The sequence below is a fragment of the Vidua chalybeata genome, chromosome 2, assembly GCF_026979565.1.
Source record: "Vidua chalybeata isolate OUT-0048 chromosome 2, bVidCha1 merged haplotype, whole genome shotgun sequence".
Lineage (NCBI taxonomy): Eukaryota > Metazoa > Chordata > Aves > Passeriformes > Viduidae > Vidua > Vidua chalybeata.
In genome coordinates this window covers 89,656,734-89,684,471 of record NC_071531.1, presented here as the reverse complement: position 1 = coordinate 89,684,471, position 27,738 = coordinate 89,656,734, and the positions used below count along the sequence as shown (strand labels likewise).

The 27,738-nt window shown below is 44.2% G+C and overlaps 1 protein-coding gene across 1 annotated transcript; it reads right to left on the bottom strand.

Moving 5' to 3' along the window:
• On the bottom strand, positions 1-27,176 carry FGF9 (fibroblast growth factor 9). The gene is made up of 3 exons (XM_053936530.1): positions 26,133-27,176; positions 19,543-19,646; positions 1-1,248 (listed from the first exon to the last, which is right to left on the bottom strand). The coding sequence occupies exons 1-3, from the start codon at positions 26,407-26,409 to the stop codon at positions 1,003-1,005; spliced, it is 627 nt and encodes a 208-aa protein (XP_053792505.1). The 5' UTR covers positions 26,410-27,176; the 3' UTR covers positions 1-1,002.
• Between the last annotated feature and the right edge of the window lie 562 nt (positions 27,177-27,738).

The following is a 27,738-nucleotide window of genomic DNA, read 5'->3' as shown; positions in this document are numbered from 1 at the left end:
AAAAGTTGAAGACCCAGTTTTCTCTTTAATCCTCTGGGGTAAGCTATGAAACAAGCAGTCAGAAGAGTGAGGACTCAGTGTCATGAGTGGTGTGCATACTTGTACAATAATACGGGCACAAAAGAGATTGTCGCCTTTAGTACATGAGGGTCACTAGAATTTATTATTATTACCTTTTTATTGTTGGCTTTTTTTTTTTCTATCCATGCACCTTTATATTTACTTGCATGAATTTACCACAGGTTCATAGTGGCCTTTGCCATTTCAATGCTTACAGAGCCTAAAGCTTCCAAAATGCCTATCTGGCCTGTACATATTTCATTAAAAATAAACTCTATATAATAAATAAATATATAAAATAAATAAAATGTTGCCTTTGGAATTTCTATAAATAAATTTAACTTTTTATTTTTATTTTTTTTTACTAAGAGGTCTTTGCTTTAAACTCAGTGGGATGAGACCCAGAGAGTGATTAACTGAAAAGTCTCTTGTTTAAGTAAGACTGCACCCTCCATGCCTTTGTAAATGCAGCGTACACTTGAGCAGGCCACCAGCCAAAAATCCTGATGAATCGAAGTATGGCAGCTATGCTGATATATGACGAAGTACAACTGATCAAAAATTTAAAAGCGTGTCTATTCCCCAGCATGCATCAGGCCTTCCTCCTCCTCCTCCTCACCCTCCTCCTCCCTTCGGCTCCTCTCTCTCGCGCTCTCACTCCCATTCATCCTCTCCCTTTCTCTCTCTCTCGCACTCACTCTCTCGCGCTCCCTCTCGTACTAAATCAAGCGAGTGGGCATAGGCTCTCCTCCAGGAGGACAAACCTTTAAGTGCAGAACAAAATCAGCATGTTCCATCCAAGCCTCCATCATACATTATGCATGCGACAAAGTTTGGCAACAGTGGAGCTGATGTGATGACACAGCTAATCAATAAGAACCCACCGCATGAAACCTTTATAGTGGTTACTTTTTAAGGGCTCAAGTGAAGGAATTGTCTTTGTCAACTTTGGCTTAAAATATCCTTATATAGTTCTGGTACTTTCTCAGGGTCCACTGGTCTAGGTAAAAAATGTGTAAATTTTTGATGCCGTTTAGTCCTAGTCCCTTCTCTTGGAGTCCCATCTTTATTTAATGCAACGTAGTATCGTCTTCCAGTGTCCACATGTTTATATAGATTTGATGAATATGTGTTATACCAGTTTTCTTCAAATTGCTCTCTGAATACACACTCCTGGGTTAATTTTTCCTGTGGAAAGAAAAGAAAGAGCAGTAAGGAGACAGCCACTAAAATAAGCTACTTGTTAAAGAATCACTATTTTAATGGATTGAAACTGGTATCTCCTCGCTAAATTGCAGAAGAAACTGTTTCAATTCTCCCAGTTTTAGCTATGAAGATCCGTATTGCTGGGTGTTTCAGGAGGCTGTCAAAAGGGTGGATAACTCTACGTGAAGCAAAAAATTACTCTCAAAGCCTCATTGCCCAAATCAATACAGTAACAACAAAGATGAAAACAGATACTTTTTATTTCTGATAGTTGCCAAGCAGCTCACAAGACCTTACAGGACTTATGTAACTAGTTGTTTCAATGGTGAGTGCAGACATTCAAACAAACATATAAATAAAGGAAACTAGAACCAGTTTGCAGGGCCGTAATAAAGTTTACAATCTTAAAACCTCTATGTAGATTCAATGCATGGAGAACTTGATGCATTTCATTAATTTAAAAACATGCAATTTGCTATCCATCATTTGATTTATTATTTGTATCATGAAGCCACAATCCAACAGTGCTTCAAACAGGAACATGAACCGTATGTGCTGAGATAAAGTAGGCAAGGAAAAGCCATCCAGGTTTGCATTTTCAGGGTTGTCCTTGTGTCCCATCCTACTGAGGACAGGACCCACTGAGGGTATCAACCATCCATCAGATCCCCCTGCCACCACAGAATCCCATTCGTTCCAGTTGACCGACTTCTTCAGTCCCTGTGTTGCCTTCTACATCCTTAAGATTGCTTAAATTTGCTTTTAAAAAATTGCTTAATAGAGTGCTTAAAATGTAGCCACCAGATTCATGATAACCAGATGATAACCAGATTCATTTTAGGAAGAACTCATACAAATTACTGGGAAAAAATATGGTGAGCATGGGAGAGCTGATGGAAAGCTGGGAGAAATAAGCCTGAAAATAGTCTTTTCACCAGGCACAAGAAAAAAATAGTGATAATTCAATGTATTTTTCATAACAAGTTCTCATTTCAATAGCACTCACATCAACCACACCCAGCTTCCAGCTGAGGATCAATTTCTAATTATTACAAAGTTCTATACAATGCATGTGCTTTACAGACATTAAATCTTAAAAGAGCCCTTTTAGATAGGAGCATGGAGATGGGAAAACAGAGACCAAGGCCCAGATGCAGCAAAGTAGGTATGGCACCTAAACCATAAACTTGTGCCTGCACACAACTAAGGAGCCACAGCTCAAGCATCTCTAAGAAACCACCTTCCATGACTTAACCAAGGAGCTTTCCAAGGTCTACTATCACCAAGGTGCCTTTGGGGCCACCTCTGCTGCTTGAGACTCAGCTCACAACCCTTTGCCAAACCAATGTGCTTTGGCCCAGATATTTCACTGCTGCTTTGTGTGGCAAGCACTCTGCTCCCAGGGCAGACCACCTGGGCTGGAGACAAATGAGGTCCAAGGAGCCCTACACACCTTACAGAAGCCACCCAGGAACTATCCCATGTTGGGGAAACAACCCCGTGCAAATGGGGAAAGGAAGCCAACACTCCTCTGCACCTGTACAAACTGGGTATTGAGCTGCAAAGACAGAGTCCTCCTCAGGCCCTCCCAAACACTTAAAGGTTTGGAATTTGGAGGGTTCTTCTAAATTAAATTTGTGGCAACTCCAGTAGGCAAGAAAGGCAGCAGGTAAGCTGCTCCTGACTTCCCCTTAAATGGGCACTAGGTACTTCATTACTAGGTACTACATTACCACTCAGGAAGGAGAAATCCCACACAGGACCTGGTTTCAAATGTTCAACACCTGAAAATTCACTATGGCAGTGACACTATCCCTTTGTGGATGTGACAACTGTTTTTTAGAGTCATTTCTGACTATGACATTTTTAGTTCAAAGTACTTCAAACACAGCAATAGTCTACACTGGTTATGGGCAAAAGTAGCACAAATCTGTTCACATTAAACCCTTATCTGTGGGCCATACCCTGCAACCTCCTATTGAAAATTGCTTCTATGTCCTTTGCCAGCTTGAAACCACAGCCGCATTGAGCATCACCAGACCACCAGCAGCTGCCAGTTACACCCATTGCAGTATTCCCCTTGTACAGCCTCAAAACTACAAACTATTATAAAAGGTAATCAGCTGCAGAGAAGATTATCTTTAAGTATAGATGTCATCAGTGTTTTATTTTGCATGAGTCTTAAAATCATCTGTGTTTGTCCTAAGGCAAATTCAAATGCTAAGGAGTATTATATACTGGACTTACATAAGTCTGTGGGGAAAGAGAAACTAATTCAAATTGTTTTCCTGCTCTCAGAAGGCAATAGGATCACATGACAAGCACTGCAGAAGAACTCCCTGCTAAAAATAGCAGCATTTTAGGAAGATATTTCAGTCCTGTCGTGAATTCATTAATTATTCACTTCATCTGCATTTTTTTAGCATCATCATAAATTTCTATCTGTGCAAGAACTACTTCCCCATGCCCTGAAGGAGAAATTTTAAAATAGCCTCTCTTTATCTGGCAGGTTTGATGGATCATGACAGTGCTGTGGTACACGTAACTAGCAGACCCTGAATCAGGGAGTCTGCATTGTACTGCACTCTGGATGAGTTAAATGGATTTCAAGCTCACAAATTCAATCTTCATTTTACAAGCTTATCCTGTTTTAACTTTCTATTTACTTACCACACACAGCTACATCCCTTTTGTCCTTCTTCAAAATTCTCAGAAATTCATGTACAAATATGAGGTAAATACTTCAACATGAACATGACAGGGCAATCAGGATGTGGGATCAGATAGGTAGAGTCATTAAAAATCACCCTTTAAAATAAAATAAATAATTTCTTTATACAGTCAAACCTTTTCCTTCTAGAAGACTTAGGAATTCTGGTTGTGGTCAGACACCATTGGAGTAAATCAGTGTTGACGACTTTGGATCAGATCCTGCATGTAATGTGGGACACTAAAATCCCATAATATCCTTCTTCCCATGCCCTGGGAGATTCTTACAATAATGTCTCATCTAGTACCAAGAGAGACAAAAATCAACATCCACCAGAATAGTCATTTATGCAGAATCACAGAATCCTTTGGGCTGGAAAGGACCTTTAAGATCACTGGGTCCAACCATTAACCTAACCCTGCTAAGCCCACCCCTTAACCATGTATGACCACAGCCCTATATAACATTAATACCTTATGCTCACATTTTAAGTATGCATGTCTTTATTCCAGCCAGAAATGAGCATAACACAGGGGTGAGGCTGGTCCATCCTGCCAGCACCACCCTCTTGTTTCACCATCTTAGGAAGGGAAAGTCTAACTGAAAACCGACTCTCCCAGTATGGAAAGGATATCCTGTTTCCTGATCACATTTCTCCTTCAGGCTATGACTTTTAGAAAGTCCCTCTATGCACATTTGAAGAGCAAGATTTAGCCCTACAATACAGCAATTTTTACATACTTTTATTCCAGTAACTGACTTCTCTATCAATTTTCCAATGCAAGTATTTCCTTGCACCATACTTAGAGTTGCTGGACATCTTTGTCGAAAGCTGACACAAATACCAAACATACCCAACTGGAACAGCTATGGAAAGTAACCTGCATTCCTGTGAAAGGGGAGGCTGCCTGCCTTGCTCAAATCATTTAATTCAGGGCCAAATAAGGAGGTGACCTCAAAATTATATAAATCAGATGTTGCACCACATTCCACGTGCTTTCTGTGAGGACTGCTCATAGAGTATTCAACTACAAAGGGATTGATTTTCATTTTGCTACATTTCCACTCTTCACCTGTTAGGTTTTTTAACCTGTTACTTAACACAGGATGTTCAAATAATTGAATTGTACAAAAATGCACATATCACAAAGACAAAAACCCGAGAAAGATTTAATTCAGAAAACTGCTAATGGGTGGTCAGTGTTAGCAAGCTCAGGACCCCTTTCCCTTTCTACATTCGCCATCACCTAACAAGAGAAAAAAAATAATTATGTTATCCTATTTCCAGGCAGATTGATTAAAAGTCTGATTCTAGATTAATAAAGTGCATGGTTACAGGCATCAAAATGAAAGTTCTGCTAGCTTGTTTTAAAATAGCTATCCACGTGAAGTAGTTAATTGTAAATAAGTAGAAACATGTAAAACACATGTATGCTGCTCAGAGAATGGTTTCATGACTCTAAAGAATGTAAGACATTCATGCTGCTTGGTAGTTGAAAGAACAGTACAGGGTCCTCTATAAAACACATCAATACTCTTTCTTTCTTTTAAATACCACTATGGAGCTAAAACTTCAATTTATTTTGTAACCTGACAAAAGAAAGCCTCTTCAGAGTACCATTCCTAAAATCACAACAAGTACCTTTCATGTCAAGCAGACCCTTCTGTTCTGTGCCATGTATAGTTTTCCCTTTTGCAAACTGCTACGCTGATTCAGTAGAGACAAGAAAACACCTAATCCAGAAGTTATCTGAACTGCTATTAGACCATTCTAATTGTTCTATTAGACAATTATAATAATTGTCTGAACAACTATTAACAAGAAATATATCTGATGTACTCAACATTTCCTATATACCTGTTGCACACTAACACCTTGTTAATCCACCCAGTCTTGATAAAAGTCATGTTTATATATATAATTTCCTGAGTAATTTCATGCAAATCCCTCATTATAGCTACATGGCATTACTAAAAACTGCATATGTACTGAAGGGAAACAAAGAAAAGCACTATTCTCCTCTGAAGCAGTTTGCTTTGCTGTTCTGCCTACCAACACACACATTTTACATGCCATTGGCCCTTCCCATGCTGTAATGCAAACAGCCTCTAGAACAGACCATGTTCAGCTAATAATTAACACTCATCCAGAGCTGTCATAAATAAAGGTCTAGCTTAGCATTTGCTATGGTATTTTCTGTACTCTGATGCTAAGCCTGTTAGTTTCTTGCTGGGTGAACCACCTCCAGCCACAAGGAGAAGCCAAATACCAGTGTCCAAGCAGCGCACCACTCTGTTTTCCAAATTAGACCACAGTGTGAGTCAAGCCCTGCACACTGTGTGTCTGACTTGGTGAGTGCCACAGAGCTTTCTTTGATGAGTTCCTCCAAGCAGCCTCTTTTCAGAATGCTTTGTTTGATAATTTGACAAAACATGAAAAAAATGGGGGGGGAAATTGTCTGCCAAGAGGACTAGCTGACTGGTTTTTGTGTTTGTGTCAGTAGTTCTCCAAAAGCCTTTTAGATAAACAGCAGGAAAGCCTTCAGGGCCAGAGGAGAGACAAGCAGTCAGGCACCAATGCTGCCACTGATATACATTTCATATTCCATGGCACGTTAAATAAGATGAGGGAAATCAGGCAAGGTGTCCCTGGCACAACCACGGTTAGGCAACTGCATTCTCCCTACCTGAGGTCACCTTGTACTCTCACAGGGTACATCCAGTATTTTATCTTACTTTCTTCCCCTAAACCTCTTAGTTAATTTGTATAAGGTTTTTATTATACATCAATCCCCACTTATAAAATAAAAATCAAGTGTGACTATTCTGTGCCATGCAGAAGTAATGATGGTGTTTAAAGATTAGCATCTTTCATACAAAAAGCTTGTAAAGATCCCAAGACTCAGCAGAACTCGAACCCCTTGGGATCATGATTGCCAAAAGCCACAACACTTACATAGATGCAGACACTGTGGTACTTCCATGCCCTGATGCAGACAACAGAAAAGCAGCGAGCATGAGCAAAGTAAGCTGACTCCAGTACCAACACTAAAATCCCAGGACACTGTCAGTGCAGGAGGGATTTCAGTGCTTCACCCCTTTGTCCCATTACTGCTCTTTTCCCGCTCCCTTCCTCTCCACACTACCAAGATCCTTCTCTGGAGAGACCAGGCTGGCATAGAGCACGATGCTACCCCAGTGCTGTTTACAGAGCTATTCTAACATGAGCTGCGGGAGGATGAGATGCCAGTTAGGCCTCCATGCATTTTTGCCACTGCCAACTCTTCAGTTCTTGGTTTTACTGATATCCTCTCCTTTGAGATCTCAGGTTTGCAGCATCTGTCAAGCTTTAAGCATGACCTCCCTGGACATGAAATCATTACGGGGCGAGCAACCCCACTGTGCCTGAGGATAGGCGGCCCATCAACAGCCATGCTTCAAGTTCACAAAGGCTCGGTTTATATCTGCTCAGCCAAGCGCATGAGATGAAAACTCATTTCCACCTAAACACCCAAGATCTGCTCATGACGCCGTTGGAAGTCTTGACAAAACTCCAGGGACATATCTCAGGCTACAATAAGCTGTCACTGTGTCTTTTCTCTGGAAGCTGATGAGCTTCCTTCTCCACACCACAACAGAACAGGACCAGGACAAAGTCGACTCTTAGAAAACAAATAAACAAGCAGGTCTGTTCTCCTCCCTTCCACGCCAGCAGGACCAGGCCCACACTGTGTCATTTACTAGTCACACTTCCAACCTCTATTTTATTTTTTATTCCCTTGGCACAATAAAGAACTGCAGTCCTCAATGTTATCTAAGCATCTAATTCATTACGCTTGGCTGAACCCTTCCAAGAATCAGAAAGCAAGGTGGTATGCAATCTGATACAGGGGCCAGAGCCAAGTTTTAAAGAAGATGGGAGAAGGGTTCCCGTCAGCTTAAATGGAACATGGATCAGCCTTTCAATGATAAAAAGGCAACAAATATTTTAAGACATTAAAAGAACGATTTCAGGCACGCTCAGATTTACTGAAAGCTGTAACTTGACCTCCTCCAGCTCCCCACTCCACAAATTCTCTTCTATCAAAAGACAACCTGTATGTCAAATGAGGGCTGCCACTCTACAGCTACACACAGTCTTTAGCCTGAATACCAGTTAAGGTTTTAAGCAGACAGATTTTTAAATAAAGCATGCTTTCCTTAAATCCAACTAAGATGGGACAAGGTGTTTTGTCAGTATTTTTTGCCTTGTTCTGCAATTCTCTAAGCACAGAATACAAGCTTAAAGGACAGGTAGATCTCATTCAGCAGAAAGTACTGCTTAAGTGAGCTAAACTCATGTGCTGAAAAACATTGTAAAGTGAGGGATAAAAAGTATTTAATCTGCATGAGCCTCTACATTCAGTGAATACTCCACAAAATGGATTTATCTACCATTAAAGAAGCACCTCATCTCTCAGCTACCAGGTGCCATCATAAAAAGAGCAGAATGCTCAGGACCCTTCATGAAACACTTTGCAACAGGGACCAAATAATTATTATACATATGTAGTGATAAAAATGTACATTATAAAAGTAATTCATGCTTTATTCTTTCAGCAAGATGATTTGGTCAAGGACTAATGAACAAAAGCCTGACTCTATATTTTGCTATTAATTTTATGCAGAGCCACCAGGTAGGTACTAGCTCAGAGGACAAGGACATTACTGATCACATTGTCATTCTGAACAGGGCTCATCAAATAAACACAGCATCACAAGCTATCACATTTTGGAAAGATCCTCACAGAAATGCCACATATTCACTGGGGTCTTGAAAACCAACAAGCTTCACAGAGAAATTTTAAAAACTATGTGCTTTGGTGGGCACTACAACAAAGGATTGGCACACTATGATCTTTACCTAGCAGGCCTCAATTGCTTATTCAATTTAAATTGTTTAAAAATGAGGCCTCTTGATTTCCCACCTTGTTTGGACAGGAAGGAAAGCCAGCATTTCAAATAGTTGCTGCTGAAGAAAAGATGTCACGCTTCCCTTTTCAGACAGCAGTGCCCCCTCCGTGGGCAAACACTTTCATAAACAGTCTCTCCAGGCGTGACTTTTTGGACACTTCCCCCATTCCTTTTCCCAGGGGCAATCCCACCACAAAGTCTTGGATTTAGTTATACAATTTTAGTATCTTGCTTTCTGAGTAGAATAAAGGGTATTTCCTTAATATTTCTCAGAAAATCCACACATCTTTGGTGTTGCTATGCCATGACTTATGCTGTCAGTGATACAGCTGACCCAGCCTTTGGGAAACATCGGAGGCTCTCCTCCTTCATGAGACCCCTACTCCTCACATGCACACAAGTGGGCCTGTCTGTCAATGGGTAAAACTTCAGTCGTGCAGTTAATTTCAGCTTTGATGAAAGAAGCTGTCATTTTGTCTGAAAAAACCCAAAAGATATATAGCAACAACTTCAACAGAACCAGTCACTGAAGAGCTCAAAGACCAAGTTGCTGGTCTCCCAAGTACCTGCACACATGGATCTTCTAAAGAAATCAGGTTTTTAAAGTAAAAAAAAATTGCAATTTTGTTTAAACTTTACAACATTTGTGTACTCTAAAATGAATCAAAATATTTTGCTGAAGTCTTCTCAATAACTGTCCTGTTCCGAATTCAGATTAAACACTATATGCTGTCCTAACAAGGGCATCAGTGGAATGAAATCCCCCTTGTCATGAAAAAGTAAGATTACATGTTAAAAGATTGCCTCTAGATTGCAGACTTTCATAGGCAGGAACCCTGTCTAGATTTAGGTTTTTAAAATTATGAATACAATACAGGTATTATCTTGATTGGGATCTGCTGACACAACCATAAAACTAATTGGTGGTTTTACAGGAGCAGGTCTAATCCTGATTCCATTGAAACCTATGGTATTTCAACCATAATAGAATCAAGTCAAAATTTCTCTTGAGTCACAACTGCCTCTATAATTGTGTTAAATTTGAAGAGCAAAGTTTAGCAGATTAAAGATGCAAAGCCTGGGCCAGACCTCAAAAGTATGCAGCATCCACACTAGAACACAAGTTTTACCCCAGCAGCAGCCTGTGGAACACAAATATAAAGTCTTATCCTCAAATCAGATATCTGCCAGTATAAAAGGAATAAAAAGGAAACAAAAAGGGGAAAATATGGATTTGCACTATAACAAGCTCTATTTCTTAAGCTTTTTGAATGTGACACAAATGAACCACATTTCTGCACATCACCAAATCAGCCCAAGCACATTAAAGCTGCAAAGCAAATGTCAACCTAGTCAAAATCCCTAATGAAGTCCCCACAGGGCAGACTTTTCCTACTCTGTCTTTGAAAATGATGAATGGCAAAGTGGGAGAGAGTGCCATGTTCACATACCACTGGCTCCGGAATCAGAAACAGTGAACATCAGATCTTTATCTGATACAGTGAATAATCCCCAAGCACATCTCAGTGTGTCACTGCTGCTGATGCTTTTAGCATGTCACTTCAACACAGTATTCTCAGATCAACCAAAGACACTGAACCTTTTCACACCCCTGTATCATTACACAGCCAGCTCCAGGAAGGCTCAGGGCTGCAGTGACAGGGAACTACACAACTGCAAAGAAAAGAATCTGAAGATGTCCCACTCTTGCTTGCTGCATATGATTTGGGTTTGCAATGCAGTTATTGTTGGCACTTTAACAACTCTCTGCTGCTGAAAGCATGGTGCTCAACCCTTCAACCACCCCACACTGCACCTGATTCCCCCACTGAGCCCTAGTGCTTGCCCAATCAGGCAGCAAGCCAGTTCAGGAAGCTGAACATTTTTATGTGGCTTTATATCCTTCAACTGATCTCCTGACAGGTCAGAAAAGTGCCAGTGTTGGAGCATGGAAGAAAGCAGAAGCATGCAGCACTAGCAGGGAATCAGAACTGTCCTTCCTGGAAGGGGCTTCCTGCAAGGTCACATTGGCTGCCTCCTCAAGCAGCACCTCTAGCCTCCTGTTTTCATGAGAACACAAAATTTCAGACACCTTTAGTTCGGGGAAAGCAAATCATTAAACTAAGGTTTGAGTAGGATCTTACTTTACCAAAGCTTAGCTTTATATACACACACACAGAGTCATGTGTGTGTGTGTGTGTGTGTGTGTGTATATGCACAAACATACACACACATATAGACACACACAAAATTTATATAGAAGTTACACATACTTTCCTGTCCCAGGCATGTAGTGAGAATCCAAGATCAACAAAGAATTGCAGACCAAGGCAAGGAAATCACTGAGGGTTTTCTCCCAGAAAAAAATTATCTTCAGATCTAGTCAGCATTTGAAATTAAGTCCTCTGAGGAACCATAGACGTGAGGAAAAGTGTAGTATCTATCTCACAGAACACTTCTAGTAAGTGCCCCTCTTTGGTGACAGTGTTATAGTCTATGAAAATCTGATTTTAAAAAGACTGAAAGCCATAGTTTAAAAACAACCACAAAAGTTGCAGTTTCTCACAAAACTTTCTCCCATATTACCTGTGTCAGGTGTACTGACCTATCATTCCCCATGCTGATGCTTGTGGGGAACACCATTTACCAGTACCCAGCTTTTAGCAAAACTGCCCATCCAAATTCTAGGAGTAGTTATCTGCAAGGGTGATGTAGATGTGCTAACTCAAGTATATGGACTTTTCTCAGATCAAAACCCTCCACAAAGGAAATGTACACAGTCACAAAGCTGTTTCCTACTGTACAGTACAGAGAAAGCATTTATGTCTCATCTACACCTCCCTGCAAAAATCCCCCTGGCCAGCTCAAAAAACCATTTCCTCACATCCTGAATCTTCCTCATTATGCAGCCTAAGCTTTCTTGTGATCCATTCAAACCAATTCATTCTTGTACTCTATTTCAAGAATAGTGTTACACCTCAAAGTATTTACAGAGAGCAAGAGCATACCCTCTCAGTTTTCATTCTGCAGGCTAAGTAAGTCAAGATCTTTAGAGTTTACCATTTGATAGTCTTTTCATCCCTCTGATCATCCCAGCATGCCCTTTCTGTACCTGTTTTAGTTTCAATTCATTTTCTTTAACACTGTGACCAACTGCATTTTGCATTTAGACTGGATCCTCCTAGTGTTGTATGGAGTGGCACTGATAGAGCTCTCCTCATGTGTAAATATTTTAGGCACTTTAGGTCACCAAGACCCTTCTGTGAGGTTGCCTCCTGTGCTGGAAATACTTCCCAGCTTTGCAAAAAAATTCAATAACACACCACTACCTTTTTATGACTAGATGTTTAATGTCCCTAATAAAATCAGGGAATAAAATCAGTCCAGGGACCTATCCATAAAAACTCCACTAATAGCTTCACTCCAGTTGAATACCTTTCAGCACTCCCCATTGCTGTCTTCTCTTCAGAGTTTTCACCATCTATCATACAAGTTTTCTAGTAACACTCATTCTGCCCACTGTAACAAACACTCTCTTCTGTAGGTCATACCTAACACAGCCCTGAAGATTAGCACTATTTTCCATTTCTAGGAAAAGATATTCCTACCAAAAATAAAATACTGTGCTTGCCTGAAACTATTTATCCTGCTTCAGTAAACTCATCATGCATGTACTTCCTCTACTCTTTCATATAAAAGGATGTTCCTAATGCCCCAAGCACATCCCAAGCCAGACTGATAACCCTCCAGCCAAACACAAACCACACAGCCCGAGGTACACACACACTCAAGGCTGGAAAACACCTGCATTGCCTCAGAGGGAAGCAAACACTCTCACCCACGGCTTGCTCCCACCTTTGTGCTGCACCTTCCAGTGACCTGGGAGGGAACCACTGTGGCTGAAGCCCTTTTGCTTGGCCAGATTTGTTTTCCAGTTTCGTGCTTCAATTCCCCAGGCAGCAAAGAAACACTTGTGCCAGCTAAAGGGAGGGGATGGATGGTTGGAGGGAAAATAGCTGCTTCTTTCAGTAGCAGTATTGGCTGTCCCTGCTCCCTTTGTCCATCCCACAGCAGGGAGCTCCCCAAACCCACGTTACCACCCAAAGGACATTATCAGAAACAGGGCTAGCCCAGTTAGCATCCACATTCAAACTGTATTGCACTTACACTCCTGCCTGAATACACTTCTGTTCCCTTTCCAGGTATATAGCTTAAAAACTTTTCACCTTATAAAAGTTTTAGTACACATTTCAGGGCCCAAATCAGCTTTATTGCAGCAATTTCCATTTTATCCTCATGCTTCTACATCTCTAAGACACAGTCTTTTCTGCAACCTGCCCTTCTCCCATTCTCTGCAGACCCTCTGCCAAGCACTCACAATCTTGAAATCCTTACACGCAGTTTCACCCTTGCTGGGATACCACTTCCAAAGGATTTCTGCATCTCTGACAGAGTTTCAAGTTTCCTTCACATTCAGAGCCATAATCACCTTTTTGAACTGGGCCTCTTCAGAGTTTGCCCATCCAATTAACAACAGGCCTGCTTCTTGCAGCCTCCTGCTTAAAGCAGATTTACCCAGGGAGACACGATTCGCTGTTGTCAGTAAAAGACACCTTCAGGTTTTTGATCATGGGAGTGCCTGGTTTTCCTGAGCAAAGCTACTTGTGCAGAAAGCCTGATCACTCCTTACAAGCCAGCTGCCATAGGAATCACCCTCTGTCTCTATTTATACCATTTATCAGAAGGTACTTTATTATTGTAAAAAATAATAATAACATAAGCAGAAGGGTGTTAAACCAGGTGCTGCAGCCATTATCCCTCCTGGGATTTGACCACCCTCAGCCTAGAAGTCTCTGCATTCACTCAAGGAAATTGCTATTAATTCTCCTTCCAAAAATTGTGCACTGAAACTGTCCTGATTCCAAGCTCACCTCAACCGTGGTACTTGGACATTGAGAACAGATAATTCAGATTATTATTAAAAAAATATCAATCTGAAATATATGGAATCATTTTAGATCAGAGGTATTCAAAAGGAAAGTGTGATGGTACTGGAGGGTAATTTATTTATTTACCTAGTTCTTAAATACCTGTAGTAATTATATACTTGGCCCAAATGCTGTTACCAACATGCACTTTCAACCTGCTTTTTTCTTCATGTTGTTTCCGTGCACCTTGACCTACCATTTGAAGGGCTGAACAATTCCCTTCCTTTATTTGCACAGGAACATAAAAGATATTTTTAGAATGCAGCCAAAGAAATCCTTGCCTACACCAAGCAGTTTTCAGTAAACTATGACAAATTGTCCCTTTTTTTGTCAGAAAAAATTCTTTTCACCAGTCTTTGTAGCTTCATAGCCCTTCCAGGACTGTGGGGACCCAAACAAAAGCATAAAACACTGCAGGTGCAGCCCTGCTGGGACAATAAAGAGGCATATTGTCACCTCCCTGCACACTTACTGGGAAAACATCTTTCTTCAAGGACAGTGCTCACTCTCTCTCTCTCCTCCTCCACCCTCTCCCCAGTGTTTTAGGAGCAAAAGGCAAGTTTAGTCTCCCAGATCAAGCTTTCAGTTCACTTTTTGCAGGACAGCAATTTATGACGCTGTTAAAAGTGCTCCTACATCTCACCTCGCAGCGCACACCCTGTAAGTCTGCAACCCAGAGGTGTGGAGCTTCCCTCCCTGGCTCCTGATCTGAGCTCTTCAGCTCTGTCCCAGCTGCTCTGTGAGTAAATGAAGCTTCTCTCTGTATGCTCCCCTGAGCTCTCCTTCCAAGCACTCTTTCCCCCTTCCTCAACAACTCCTCCATCTCCATTCCTGCCTTCCTCTCCCCACCTGCACAGCTCTCCTGGTAGCTGCTTCAAATCTTACAACTACCAATATTCCTCCTGAGTACCCAACCTGAGCTGTCTTTTGCCACCTGCCAAGGGCACAAGGAGCAGTGGAAGCACCAGCATTTCACAGAATGGTTTGGGTTGAAAATGACTTTTAAATCTCATTTAGTCCAACCCCCCTGCAATGCACATCTTCAACTACATCAGGTTGCTCAGAGCCTGGTCCAACCTGACTTTGAATGTTTTTAGCAATGAGGCATCTACAATGTCTCTTGGCATCCTGATCCTGTGCCTCACCACACTCACCACTAAAAAAAAATTTTCTTTATATCCGGCCTGAGGAGAGGAATGGGGCAGGTGCATGTCTGTGGGAGATCAGTGAGGTGGGCATGGCAGCAGTCAGAAGCAGCACAGCTCTCTACTGCAGAAAAGCCTAGGACAACCAGGGCAGCTGAGGCAAGGGTGTCCCATGTTCTTGCTTGGTCTGTGCTCAAGGTAGCACAGAACTCCCTCAGAGGACAGCCTGCAGTGGGAATGATGGGCACCCCATGGTGTGGGGACACATCACTGCCTGCCACACGGGTGCCAGCTGCTAATATTCTCAAGGGCATGGCAGTGAGGACAGCCTACAAAAGCATGAAGGTTGTGGGACTGGTCAGAACCACCTCCCTCCTTCCATGGCATGGCCTGGAGGAACACAGCTAAGACACATTTGCTAATGTCCTTGCCAGACATGTTGGCAAGAGCTGTTTGGCAGTTGGGAAGGAAAAGGTCTTCACGTCTTGCCTTAACACCCTTTGGGTCCTATCTGTAGTTTGCATTTTTCCTCCTTTCCAGTGGCAAGCGCAGTAGCTGCTGTGAAACATGATGAGTCATAGCTGCAGGCTGCCAGGGAAAGACAAGGTAAAGGGAAAGCTGGGACAGAGGAGACAGGAGGGAAAGCTGCTGTCACTAACCAGTCTCCGAGTCATTGTTAGGTAGCTACCAATGGCTTCTCTGCAGCACCATATGCACGTATTTTCAGCTTCCCCTGGCTAAATCCATGGCATGAGGAGGAATTTGAGAACAGCCACATTATGTTACACACCTGCCTGAAAGTAGCATGAGAGGCACTGTGCTCTTCTGACCAGAAAATGCAGCAGGAATTGCCCCATGTGAGAGTGGGGAGGTGGGAAGAGTTGGGTGCCTTGGCAGGCAGCTAATCTATGAGGAAAGCAGAACTTTGAGAAGGCCAAGAGGAACGTGACTGGATCAAGATATGCTGAAACTGCCTTTACTGTTGCCTTTCATGAAAACTGGCAGCAATCATCCACCCTGGCTGCTCTGCTTTGCCATATGTCCCATCTCCAGTGGCACCACAATTATGCCGGGAAAAAATCTTCCTGTGTAAAATGTTTCAAACACGAATATAGAAGGATAGAGGTCTTTTAGGTCACTGATTTGGTTCATGCCTAATGTATTTTTCATGCAGTAATTAGAATATAAATATGACCATGTCAGACACAGGACATCTATTCCAATAGTGTCAAGTACTGAATGCCTCACAAGCTGTGCATCTAAGCACCTACTTAGATCCCCAATGCTGATGTAGAGCAAGACCAAGTGTTTCTTAGGCCGCTACTCAGTTGTGTGTGGGTTTCCCATCTTAGGAAACACAGCCACAGTGTCATAAATGTACCTGCTCTGTGACAGAGCTGATGCTGTTCACAGCCCTTAGGGAAGAAACCAAGACAGACGGATATACCTCACAGCACAGCAGCACAAGGACAACACTGGTGCTACAGAACAGTTCAGCTGAAGAGATTGGTCTGCTTAATGCAGGTGAAAAACTGATTTTAGTTTTTCAGTCTACCACATAGCAGTCTCAAAACTAATCTCATTTAACCTGATCTTCTACTTTGCCAGAGAGAGAATTCTGTGCTGGATTGTGCTTTAATTCTGGTTCAAGCTGCAAATTTATTCCCATCAGAGAACTTCATTTTCAATTAACTGCGTTTTTTAACCAAAACCAAAAGCAAAACACTGTCACTTAAAAATGTCCAGCCAATTCTACACAAAAAAAAATCTGCTCTGAGACCTGCTTATCTCAGTGTTTCTAAGAGAGCTGACAGTTGCTGAAATATAGGCACTAGGATTGCTAGTGTTGACAAGGCTTTAAAGCATCATCACACTGAGTAGCCATTAGAGGTTATATTTCATTGGAAGTAATGTAATTCAATTACCATCACTCTTTAGTATGTCCCATTTCTGGAGGCTGACAATAAGCTGTATCATCCATCAGATTTTAACCTGAACTCTGCATTCTAGTCTCAGAGATTACCAGTTCTCCATTATGAATGGCTTCATATTTTTAGTGTCATTTCTTAGGAAAAAGAGATTATCCAATTATACTGTACATCCATTTGCCTGCTTGTCTCGCCTTAGCTTGTCAAGCAGTTTCAGTCAGAAGGCAAAGGTCTTCAAGAAAATTAAGTTCCTATCAGTTTTGCAAATAATCAGAGGCAGGGTAAAGAAGAGAAATTATTTGCACATCACACTTGGAAGTGGTGAGCTATGTAATCCCTGCAAAATGACAGTCTGGTGAGCATGGACAGCTAACACTGTCTCTTTCTCCATTCAAGAAACACAAAAGGCTGAGGAATTTGTGCTACTTCAGGGACAGAATGTCAGAGAGACCCATGCCTTGTACTGTGAGACACAATTCCTTAGGAAAGCAGGCTCCTTTAGAACTGCTCTTCATGGAACAACTATTTTGTAAATGCAGTGAGATTACTAATTTACAAAGAATTTCTTGTGCATATTTCTTCAGCAAAGAATGTCTTGACTAATTCACTCTGACAGCCAAACATATTGCAAATACAAAATATAAATTGCACAGGAAAGTGATGTAACATTTGCTTTCCCAAGTCTATGCATTTAAGCTCTATCAATAACCAATTTCCTGTCTCAGAATATCTGAAATGCAGAGTAACTGATTCACCATGTTGAAACAATTACTCTTACTGATGATTATCAGCATTACTGATTCATATTGCTGTTGTTGTTCTGCCTTTTTGCTGCCTAACTGAACCTGATGTACTCATGTACTTTGCTAGTTCTTTATCACATTCATCAGCTCCACAAGCATTATGACTTATGACAACTTGCTCCTCACAGGCAAGTGGTTTACACCTGTCATTGCATCCATTCCTTTTCTCACTCCCTCTCCATCCTTCCAAACTTTACCTCCTCCATATTGACATTTATGCTAAATCCCTTTTCTCTGGCCTTTCCCACTCACTGGCTCTCACCATCTCTGCATCTCCCCTTCTCCCATGTCCACTCATCCTCCGTCCCAGCCCTGCCCCTCATTTTGCCACCTCTTTTTCTGCCTCCCACATACACTGTCATTATCTGCATCTTCCAGCTTCCTCACCTAGCTTGCTCTTTGTTCAGAAGATAATCCTCTTCAGCTCTCTGTCACAAAATTTTGCTAGAAAGAGATCAGTGAACCTGGACACCCTCATGGAAACACTTCTGCTGGACTTTCCTGGTTTCACTTGCTCACACTTCTACATGGATAATATACATGGAAGCTGGACTTCCCTCTTCTGTTTTCGCCTGCCCACTCACAACAATCAACTCATGTTTTCTCCTACTCTCACTGCCATCCCCACCCTTTTCCCTGTTACTGCTATTCCCCTGTGACACAGATGTCTTCAATTACATTCAAAACCCTTCTCTATCACTTTAACTTCTTTTTGAGTGTTTCTCTTCAACATTTACACTATCAATGGACAACTGTAACCTTCTTCTCTGCTTCTTATGAACCCCTGTGAATGCACAGCTTCATTTTGCTTCAGATACTCACTTTCCCTTGATATTCGCTCACCCTTCAATCCTGCCATCCTCTTCCTCAACTACAACTGCTTCTCTTGCCCTTGTAAGCTTTGGAGGTTGATATTTTATTGTCTTCTACCATTTGGGGAATTATCTGCCAAATTTCAGATGAACCTGCCCACAATCTACCCAGGGTATGAGGCCGGTTGTACATCAGATGCCTCCAACAGTCCCAGGTAAGAGCCACGTCGTACAGACACATGCACACGTGCACACATGCACACACTCTCTCTCTGCTCTGCTGGAAGACAGCCAATGTTGCCAAGAACAGTCACCCATCAGCTGCAGGTAGGCTGGCAAACTCCCACATCTGAAATACCAAGTTTTAGTCCTCCCTCACACCTGTTACTCACTTCTTCTTCCATCCCTCAGGGAGCACCAGCGAAACTTTCAGGACAAGACCACCAAGTCTCTTGCCCTCATTCCTATACTTTTTATAACTTCTGTCACACTCTTGTTTCTCATTTTCTCATCCACATATGCCACCCTTTGCCTCCCCCTCTACCTTATTTTGTCAATTCCTAGAAAGCTCTCTGCCTACACACAAAAGGAATCTACTTTGTCTGGATTTAGGTTTCCACTGACAGGAAACATTTACAAATCTTATAGTACATCCTTTAGCCTTCAGTGACCAGCTCTGGCCATCAGTCTCTATTGTTTGTATCTAAATTGCAATTCGTCTGCATTATTACTCATTCCTGATTTTTTCACCTTTTCCCTCTCCCACATTCATTATGTCACCCACAGGGGCTTGTTTTGAATTAGACTGCAAGATATTCAGAGCAGAAAGAGTGCTCGTACAGCACACACATAGTGCAAAGGGAGCTTGTAAGAGCTAGCAAGTGTTTCCCCCGCAGAATGTAAGGATCATAACTGCCCAAGGCCAGCAGAAACTCACCGAGCCATACAGTTCTCCTTTCTCATTCATTCCAAGGTAAAGTCCACTGTCGACTCCTCGGATGCTGACCAAGCCCACTGCTATACTGATAAATTCCAGTATACCTATGAAATGAAGGAAAAAACAAGCAATGTATGTACTGTTTCCAGTGAAAGATTTTTCTTTTTTTTCCAGCTATGACTTATCCCTGAATGTCAAGCAGCTATTTTCAAGGCTTTCTTCCCATTTTCTGAGTTGTTTGGAAGATGAGGACAAAATTAATATACAATACTTCAAGTACTTTGGGTCTATGTTAGAATGATGCATCGCAGACAGCATTAATGTATCAAATCAAAAGATTGCTCTCAATCTTTCTCATCATTCCTAAACATGTATCTTAAGCTCAGTTATTCTGATTTGCGCAGCAGATAATACATTCAGAATAAAAAAGGTTTTAGATTGCCAAAATTAGCAGTAATGAGGAACCTATGAAACTTGTCTTGCAAAACTAATTCCAAAAAAATACATTTTAATCAGAATTGTGAAATAAAGCAATGTTACACATGGAATCAAAAGATCTCCCTTCAGACATCAATGAATCAGAAATACAGGGAAAGATTTACTCACAGTATGATCTTCCAGAGGCTTGAGAAATGAAAATCCTTAGTATAGTCCAGTGTCATGCATTTCTGTTTAGATAGTAACCATTTTCTCTGGTGTGTTATTATTTACTCATCTAAAATTCAGACATTAAAACATCCTACACCTAAGTGTAATAGTGTGTACATGATTAAGTTTTCCCATGCAAATAACAGCAAGTTTACACAGACATTTGTTCACCTAGAAATAAGAATATTTTGCAGAGAAGCACTGCTTTTGCAAATCTCCAAGGTTCAGCATCCATGTGCACAGTACAACAAGTATCTGTATCAAGTATTGGCTCATCTGGTTCTGAGGGTTTGGGGATTTTCTGGCAGCCTTCCCTGCAAATTGCTTACCTCTTCAATGAGGATGCTACTGGTGAAATCTGACATAAGCCTAGGAATCTTGTGTAAAAAAATAGAAATTTCTTCCTATTTGCAAGTGCTCATCTAAGACTGTAATGATCTCACAGGAAGTTATCCAGCAACATTCAGAAGCATGCTGCTGTGTTACGCTTCTTTCTGAGTCTCAAAATAAGGTGTGTCCTGCACAGAGCAGCATTTTCAATATATTATGTGAATTCTCATGTCTAAGCACACTGCATAACTATTTTTTAAAGCTTATTGGAAATTATATGTATATGAAATAATGAAATAACAGTATAGTGTGTTTTGAGCCTCATGTGGCCAATAAAAAAGCATTTTCATGGCTTTTTTCAACAATTAATTTGGCATCTCCCACAAAATAGTTGTGCACTAATCAATAGCAGGCATGAATCACCGAGATCTAACATAGCACAAGTTAAAGCCAATAGGGAAAATTTATAGCCAAACTAATGTAAAGATGAAAAGTATTCCCCGTAAGGAAGTATTGATCATTACCTTATATATTATTCAGCACTACAAACACCACAGTATTATTGTTTTGATAACCCTTTTTTAAGGCCTGGGCATTTTAAATTATTCTCTACATATGCACAAATAAAAAATACTGGGAGGAAATATTTTGCAACTATGTAATTATTTAAGTAATATAAAGTGGCAGCATGCCCTTTACCCGGTATAGGTAGTATCTCAGATACAATTGATCCATTGAAACAATTTTAAAATTCCCATTATATCTGGACATGCAATACTTTCAGATTTCTTAGTAAGGCTTTTTCTCTAAAGCCTTTACCAAAATATCATATTACTTGATCCATGTTACCAAGCAATTTTAACTGAGTTTAAATCTTACATTAAGTGTGTGTTAGACACTACTATAGCTAAGTTAGTGAGTCTGGCATTTTTCATATCAGTCCAAATGTAATCTTTAATTGCTGTCATCATTTCAAATATTTGGATGCATGCTGCTTAGTGCATCAGAAGAACAAAAAAGGCACTGTCATGTCCTATCGTAAGTGCAGAAAATTAATTTAAGGTTCTTGGCAAAGAGCATGCACATATTTGAGATCAGAATAGACACTTCTTCATTTTAAATACTCAAAAGCCTACTCACAGCAAGTTTTATGTGCCATATTAAGTCCTTCAAGAGATTATCTGGGGCCAAGCATCCACTCTTGGATGGAAGTCTTGTCAGCTTAAGGATTGCATTTGTCCCACAGTTCTGTGCATATTTTCACTGTATAGTTTCTATAATATACAGATAGTACTTAGGACCTGAACTAGATATTAAAATAGACAATCCTCTTCAAAATGAGGCTGTATCAAATGAAAATCAGGACACTCCAAACTTTGAAAGCTAGGGCCCTATTTATAGCTAGAAATGTGGAAAGGAAGAGAAGTAGAGAGGAAATAACTCAGTACATTTCTGAATTTCTTCTCACTGCATTGAACTGGTTTTATTAAGGAAAATGCTCAAAGACCCATTCCTTCACAAGGATAGGAAGCAAGTTTCAGGGAAGCTATTTATTCCCTGCATGTCCACATCAGCCCTTCACACACCTTCTTCTTCAAGATCAGACCATGCTGAATGTCTGGGTAGGTGTAGGACACCAACCTGACATAAATGCTGATCCTGCTCTCCTGACATGCTCACAGGTGAGAGGAGGTGTGTTGTTCACTAAAATGGAATTTTAATTTTCATCTGTCTTAGCTCTGGTGAAGAGCAGGCCTACAGAAGCATTTTCCTTGGCTTTTAAGCAATGAACACCTCTGTAACCTCACAGTTTTATGTTGTTGCTGGTTTTCCCTTTTCCCATTTTTATCTCTGGCTACACGTTGGCTTTCTTTGTATTAGTGGAGTGAAGCAGTTCAGCTTTCCCTTAGCACTGCAACAGACCATCTATGACAACAAAGACGGTGAGAAAGTATCTCTGCCAGCCACCTCTTTGTACGGCTTCCAGGGGAAGGGGAGCGCAGGGGGAGCGGTGGGGGACCCTCCGGGCTGCCGCGGAGAGCAGCGGGGCGAGGGAAGCGGAGCCCTTCGTGGCTAAGAAGCCGCCGGGATATCAGCCCAGTGATGGGGCGAGGGAAGGGGCTTCCCCTGCTCCCCCCGGCGCGTCCCTCTCGGTCTCCCGCCCGCCGGCCGAGGCTGCGGTGCGGAGCTGCGCGGAGACACGCGGGGCTGAGAGCTCCGCCGAGATGCGTCCCGCCTGTCGCAGCTGTCACCACCCCGCCCGCTCCCCCGCATGATGCCAATTAAAAGACGGGAGCGCAGACAGACACAGCACCTCCAGGCAGCAGGGCCCTGCTTCAGTTTCAGGCTTTCACAGCGCCCTTGCCCGCCCCCCCTCGTCCCCTCCCCTCTGCAACGCTCAATAGCGGAGGAGACTGTCGGGCCTGCTCGGCGCCTTTCTCTCCGCCTAAAACCTGGCCCACGATTCCCAGTCCCGGGGGCCAGAGCCTTCGCCGCATGCATCACCTTCCCCCCGCCCCGCCCCGGTCTGCTGGCTCTCCCCAGAGACAGCGCGGGGCGGGGGGCAGGCCCGCCCACCCGCATCCAGCAGCAGAGGGGCGGGCAGCCGCAGGGACCCCCGTCCGGAGCCGCCCCCGCGCCCTCCCGGCGCTGAGCCCGCCCGGTCAGCCCAGCGCCGGAGCAGGCAGGGCGGGCCGGGGAGGCGGGAGGGCGGGCGGCTGCGCGGCTCCCGCAGATGATGAACGCAGCGGTTCCTTGTAGCAGCAGGTCCCGGGGAGCGGAGGTCACCTGCTGACAAGCTTTTTTTTTTTCTTTTTCCTGCATGCTCCTATTTTTTTAATGCTGTGCATGCAGTACTTGTGCTGACGCACAGAGACACGCCTCTCCGCTGTTAAAGAGTTCCTGAATTTACAATGACTCTACTGTCTAGCCAATGCCCTACACTAAAGGAGACTGCATCAAAAAAATTTCTTTTGTGACCCGGGAGAGATAAGGCTTTGATCACCTGAGATCACATTACGGGGGGAACCCAGCCGGATTCTCCCGGGGAGCTTTTCTTTTAGAGATGGACATCTTGCTGCAGGAATTGCGAAATGCCAGGGCTCCCAGAACCGGGCGAGTATAGACACACAATATGGCTCGGTTCATTGTACGCAATAGGCACACATCCAACATAGCATCACAAAAGAATTACTCTTATCTGATGTCTCTCCAGAGGTGTGTGCGGGGAGGGGGATTCCCACAGGGCAGAGCCCAGAGAGGAGTTTACGCGCAGCCCCCAGGGTTTTCTCTTTGTCCTCCTTATTCCTGGAGAAAAACTTCCTTCTGACGCGTACCCCCGCATCCACACACGCGCATGTAGGTTTCCTGCACACGCTCGCAGGAGACCATGTGAGCCCGCTCTCCCCCAGGGCAGCTGCCGAAGTTGGGATGCAGACCTCCCCAGGATGATCAGAAGACTTCAAAAACACCAAAACTCAAATAGCACCAGCTATTCTGTGACCTTCCGGCAAACACAACAGCAATGTCACTACACAAAAGTACCGAGATCCCTTCCCTCCCGCAAAGAAGCCGGGAGCCCCTAGGCATCACACGGGTTTGCCGTGCCCGGTCTTCCCAACCCCGGAGCGAGCAGGGGCATCACCGGCGCGCTGCATGGGGAAAAGAGTTATCACCGAGGCGCGTCCCGGTGGGGGGAAGAGGGAGATCAAACCGACAAGGTCAAAAAAAAAAAAAAATCTTTTTAAAGCTAAGGCGCTGCAAGGGGTGGAAGAATTGCCCCTCGGAATTGTCAGCTTCCTACAACTGCGGCTGGAAAGCCATTTTTAAAAATAGACGCCACGAATAATGTGGTCACCGCCGCCTTGAGAAGGGAACAGCTGGCGGACCTCCTCCGGGGGCGGCGGGGCCCCGCGGGCGGCCGGCCCCCCGCCGCCCCGGCTGCCGGTGCGCACAGCGCCCTACACCTGCTGCAGCCCCGTTCCGCGCCTCCCCCGCCGGCCCCGCGCAGCGCCGCGCCCGCCGCCCTGCGCCCGCACCGCAGCGGGCAAGGGGAACCTGCGGCGGTGGCTCAGCAGCTACGCGCAGCGTCTGCCCGTGCCAAGGAAAACGCCTAGCTGCAACACCCACCCCGTTCCCTCACCCACCCCATTCCCCTCACTACGTGTCTGCCTTAAACACTTTCCGCACTTTTTCTCGCCAGTAAGCGTGGATGTTGCGCCCCCGGGAGAGCCGCGACGCTGCCCCCACCCCGCACCCAGCCCCGGAGACCGCGGGCGAGCGGCGTGGGAGGGAGGAAGAGCCTGTAAGAAGCATGAGAGTGTCAGGGAGCAGTGGATGGAGGGAGATGGAGGATGAACCTGCGACCATGCGAGAGCCTCGGTCCTCTCCTCCCCCGTCCCTCCTTCCCTGCTTCCCTTAAGAGCCCTTTGGAGATCATCTCCCACAACACCGGCATTATCTAAATAACTTCACAAAGCAATAAAGTGCAGCTTAGATATCGTTCAACATCTGGCATTAAAATACAAAGAGAGAAAAAAAGTCAACACAGGACTTTGTTTTTACGACCGAATTTAAGTGTTGTCAGGTTGGTTCACTCACAAGTTAACTCCTTCCAACAGCTGGCAGCGTGGCGAGCTAACCTGGCATATTTTCCGCACCCCTCCTTAAAAAAACCCCAAAGTATCAGCTCAGCCAGGCTGTTTTAGTCACTTTCATGCATTCAGTCTGCCGGGCCTTTAACAGACCCCCTGGCAGCCGAGAAGCTCCAGGCTCACTGGACTCGCGTGTGCATGTGCATGTGTGTGTGCATGCACAGGCTCTCCGGAGCGGCCGCGGCCAGCAGCCCTCCAGCCCTCGCTGCTGAGTCACAAATAGTGTCCCCTGGAAAGAAAACCCAGGGAATGCTCTTTTCAAATTCTCAGCCAGCCTGACACGCCACACAGCTCGAGAAAGGCAGGTTTTGGCGCAGGATTCCCGGCTGGTTCCGGACCCCACCTGCGCTCCCTCTTTCCCGGGGCGCCTGTCACCGGCACTGCCGCACGGCTGCGGGTGCGGGCTCGGGCGGGCGGAGAGCCTGGCTACGGGTCGGCGTGCGCTGCCGCTAAATCCTCGCCGAGCAGCGAACCAGACAGGGTGTGCAATTCGGGCAGTTACTAGGGCAGGTAATCGGCAGAGAAAACGAAAGAAAAGCCCTCGTCAATTTGCGTATAGGACGAGAGCCACTCCCTCCAGGAAACTCGGTGAATTTTAAATTGTGCTGGTTAATGATTAAAAACCCTTTAAACTGCGAAATCAAATCATTCAGCAGAAACGTCCCGAGCAAAAATTCCACCACCGCCACCACCACCTCCCGGTACGCGTCTGCTCTTAAGCAGAACTTGGGGCTACACAAACATCGCTACCGAACACCCGGCAAGGGCTCCTGCTCCGCCGCGGTGGTGCCGCTCGTGTACATCTGCACCCCCGGACACATTCATTTTTCCCCTCGGCGGATCAGCCATCAACACAAACCACCCTTCCCTCCCGCCTCGCACCCCCCACCGTCCCCCCGCCCGCAGTTCTGCCCCATTATTTCATCACATGATCACTAAAGGGTTAAGGAAAATACCTACCAAATCTGCTGTGGTCTTGCCTGGTTCCCTGGATAGTACCATTGGGGAAGATTTCTAAATGAAATCCAGTCCTGCAGTATAGCTGCCTCCGCCTGAGGATCCCCTTTAAATGGTCCAAGTCCGTGACCGCAGGCCCCCTGGGTAGCCCACCTGCCTCAGACTGACCCAGGTGGTCACTTAACAAAACCGGACTATCCACCGGCAAAACGGGCACATTCCCAAAGGGTACTGCATCCTGCACACCGAAATAGTTCCCAACTTCACCTAAGGGAGCCATCAGAAGATTCTGCTTTTAGAGAATGAGAATAAACAATAATGATGGTGCCAAACCCAGGAGATATAAGATTAGGTATATTCCACTCCTTTCCCCTCCCTAGCGCAGTTAGAGAGAAAATGTTCTTTCTTCAATCCATTAAATGCATAAATAAAAGTAATATTCTGTTTTGACTGGTACAGGTTCAAGGTCAAACCAGTTAGTCTAAGAAACCACCACTTTATACTCACACACTGACATATTTATAAACATATAGATGTGTATATCTATATAAATGCATATATCCCCAGCTCTTAGCAAGCAATACGGTCTTCAGCCCATCCAACTGTAATAAAGAAAAAAATCCGTAGTTTCTCCATTTGGTTTAAGATAAGAATGACCATAGCAACTTAAATACCTAGGCGTTATAGGGATTTTTTTTTTTTTAAGATGCACAGGCTACGTCAGGATTTATGGATTCTGACTCCAGAAAGGCATGCGCTGTTTTTACTCTATAACAGACTGCATACATCAGCATGAATCCTGCAAAGGGGGAGGGGGGAAATCTCACGTTGTTGGCTGAGATAAATCCAAAAAAAAAAAGGAAAAAAGAAAAAGGAAAAAAAAAAAACTTTTGACGTCCAAATCTATTATCCAGAATTCTCAGGAGGCTCAGCAGATGTCCACTGGTTTAGGATTATTGACGATCCACAAGCAAAGCAGCAACATACAAGTGCTTGTGTCTTTCTTGGCTGGCTCGAAACAGGTGTTGCTTCTGCAGGGCTCCCTGTGAAATGTTGTACTCCAGCACTGAGCTGCAGCTCTTGACTGTGGATCTCCATCCAGCACGCAGAGTGGCGCAGGAAGAGGCATTGGGCTGGGTTTAAGGTAGTCCTGATTGCTGCTGGAAGGATTCTCCGAGGTCCTAGCGCTCAGCCCTACCTGCTGCAATACCGAGCCGCTTCCAGCGCTCGGCAAGGCGCGGAGCGGCTCTTGCTGCTCTGCGGCAGCGCGGCGCTCGCCGGCAAATAAATAAATAAGTGGGCGAAACTTTGGGGGAGGAATAAAGCGACGCGATGCTAAATATACCGCGCCCGCCCGCTGCGGGAAGCGGGCTCCTCGGGAGATGCCCGCATAGCCCGAGTCCCCGCTGACATTGGCGGGGGGAGCGGGGCGGGCAGTGCCCTGCCCGCCCAGCCGGAGCTCGGCCCGGGGCCCGGCCCCGCCGCAGGGGAGGCGGAGGCGAGCCCGCCCCGCACCGCTCCGCAGCCCGGCCCCGGCCCGCTCTGCCGCAGGTAACCGGGCTGCCGCTGTCCCAAGCGGGGTTCAAACTCAGCGCCGACGGGCAAACCG

What these genes read in the sequence shown, in the direction of transcription:
- FGF9 (XM_053936530.1), bottom strand. Translation starts at nt 26,409, where the DNA reads ATGGCTCCCTTAGGTGAAGTTGGGAACTATTTCGGTGTGCAGGATGCA. An exon ending in GCAAGACCACAGCAGATTTG is followed by an intron (nt 19,647 to 26,132) that starts GTAGGTATTTTC and finishes TTCATTTCATAG; the next exon opens with GTATACTGGAATTTATCAGT. An exon ending in AAGGAGAACTGTATGGCTCG is followed by an intron (nt 1,249 to 19,542) that starts GTGAGTTTCTGC and finishes TTCTTTCCACAG; the next exon opens with GAAAAATTAACCCAGGAGTG.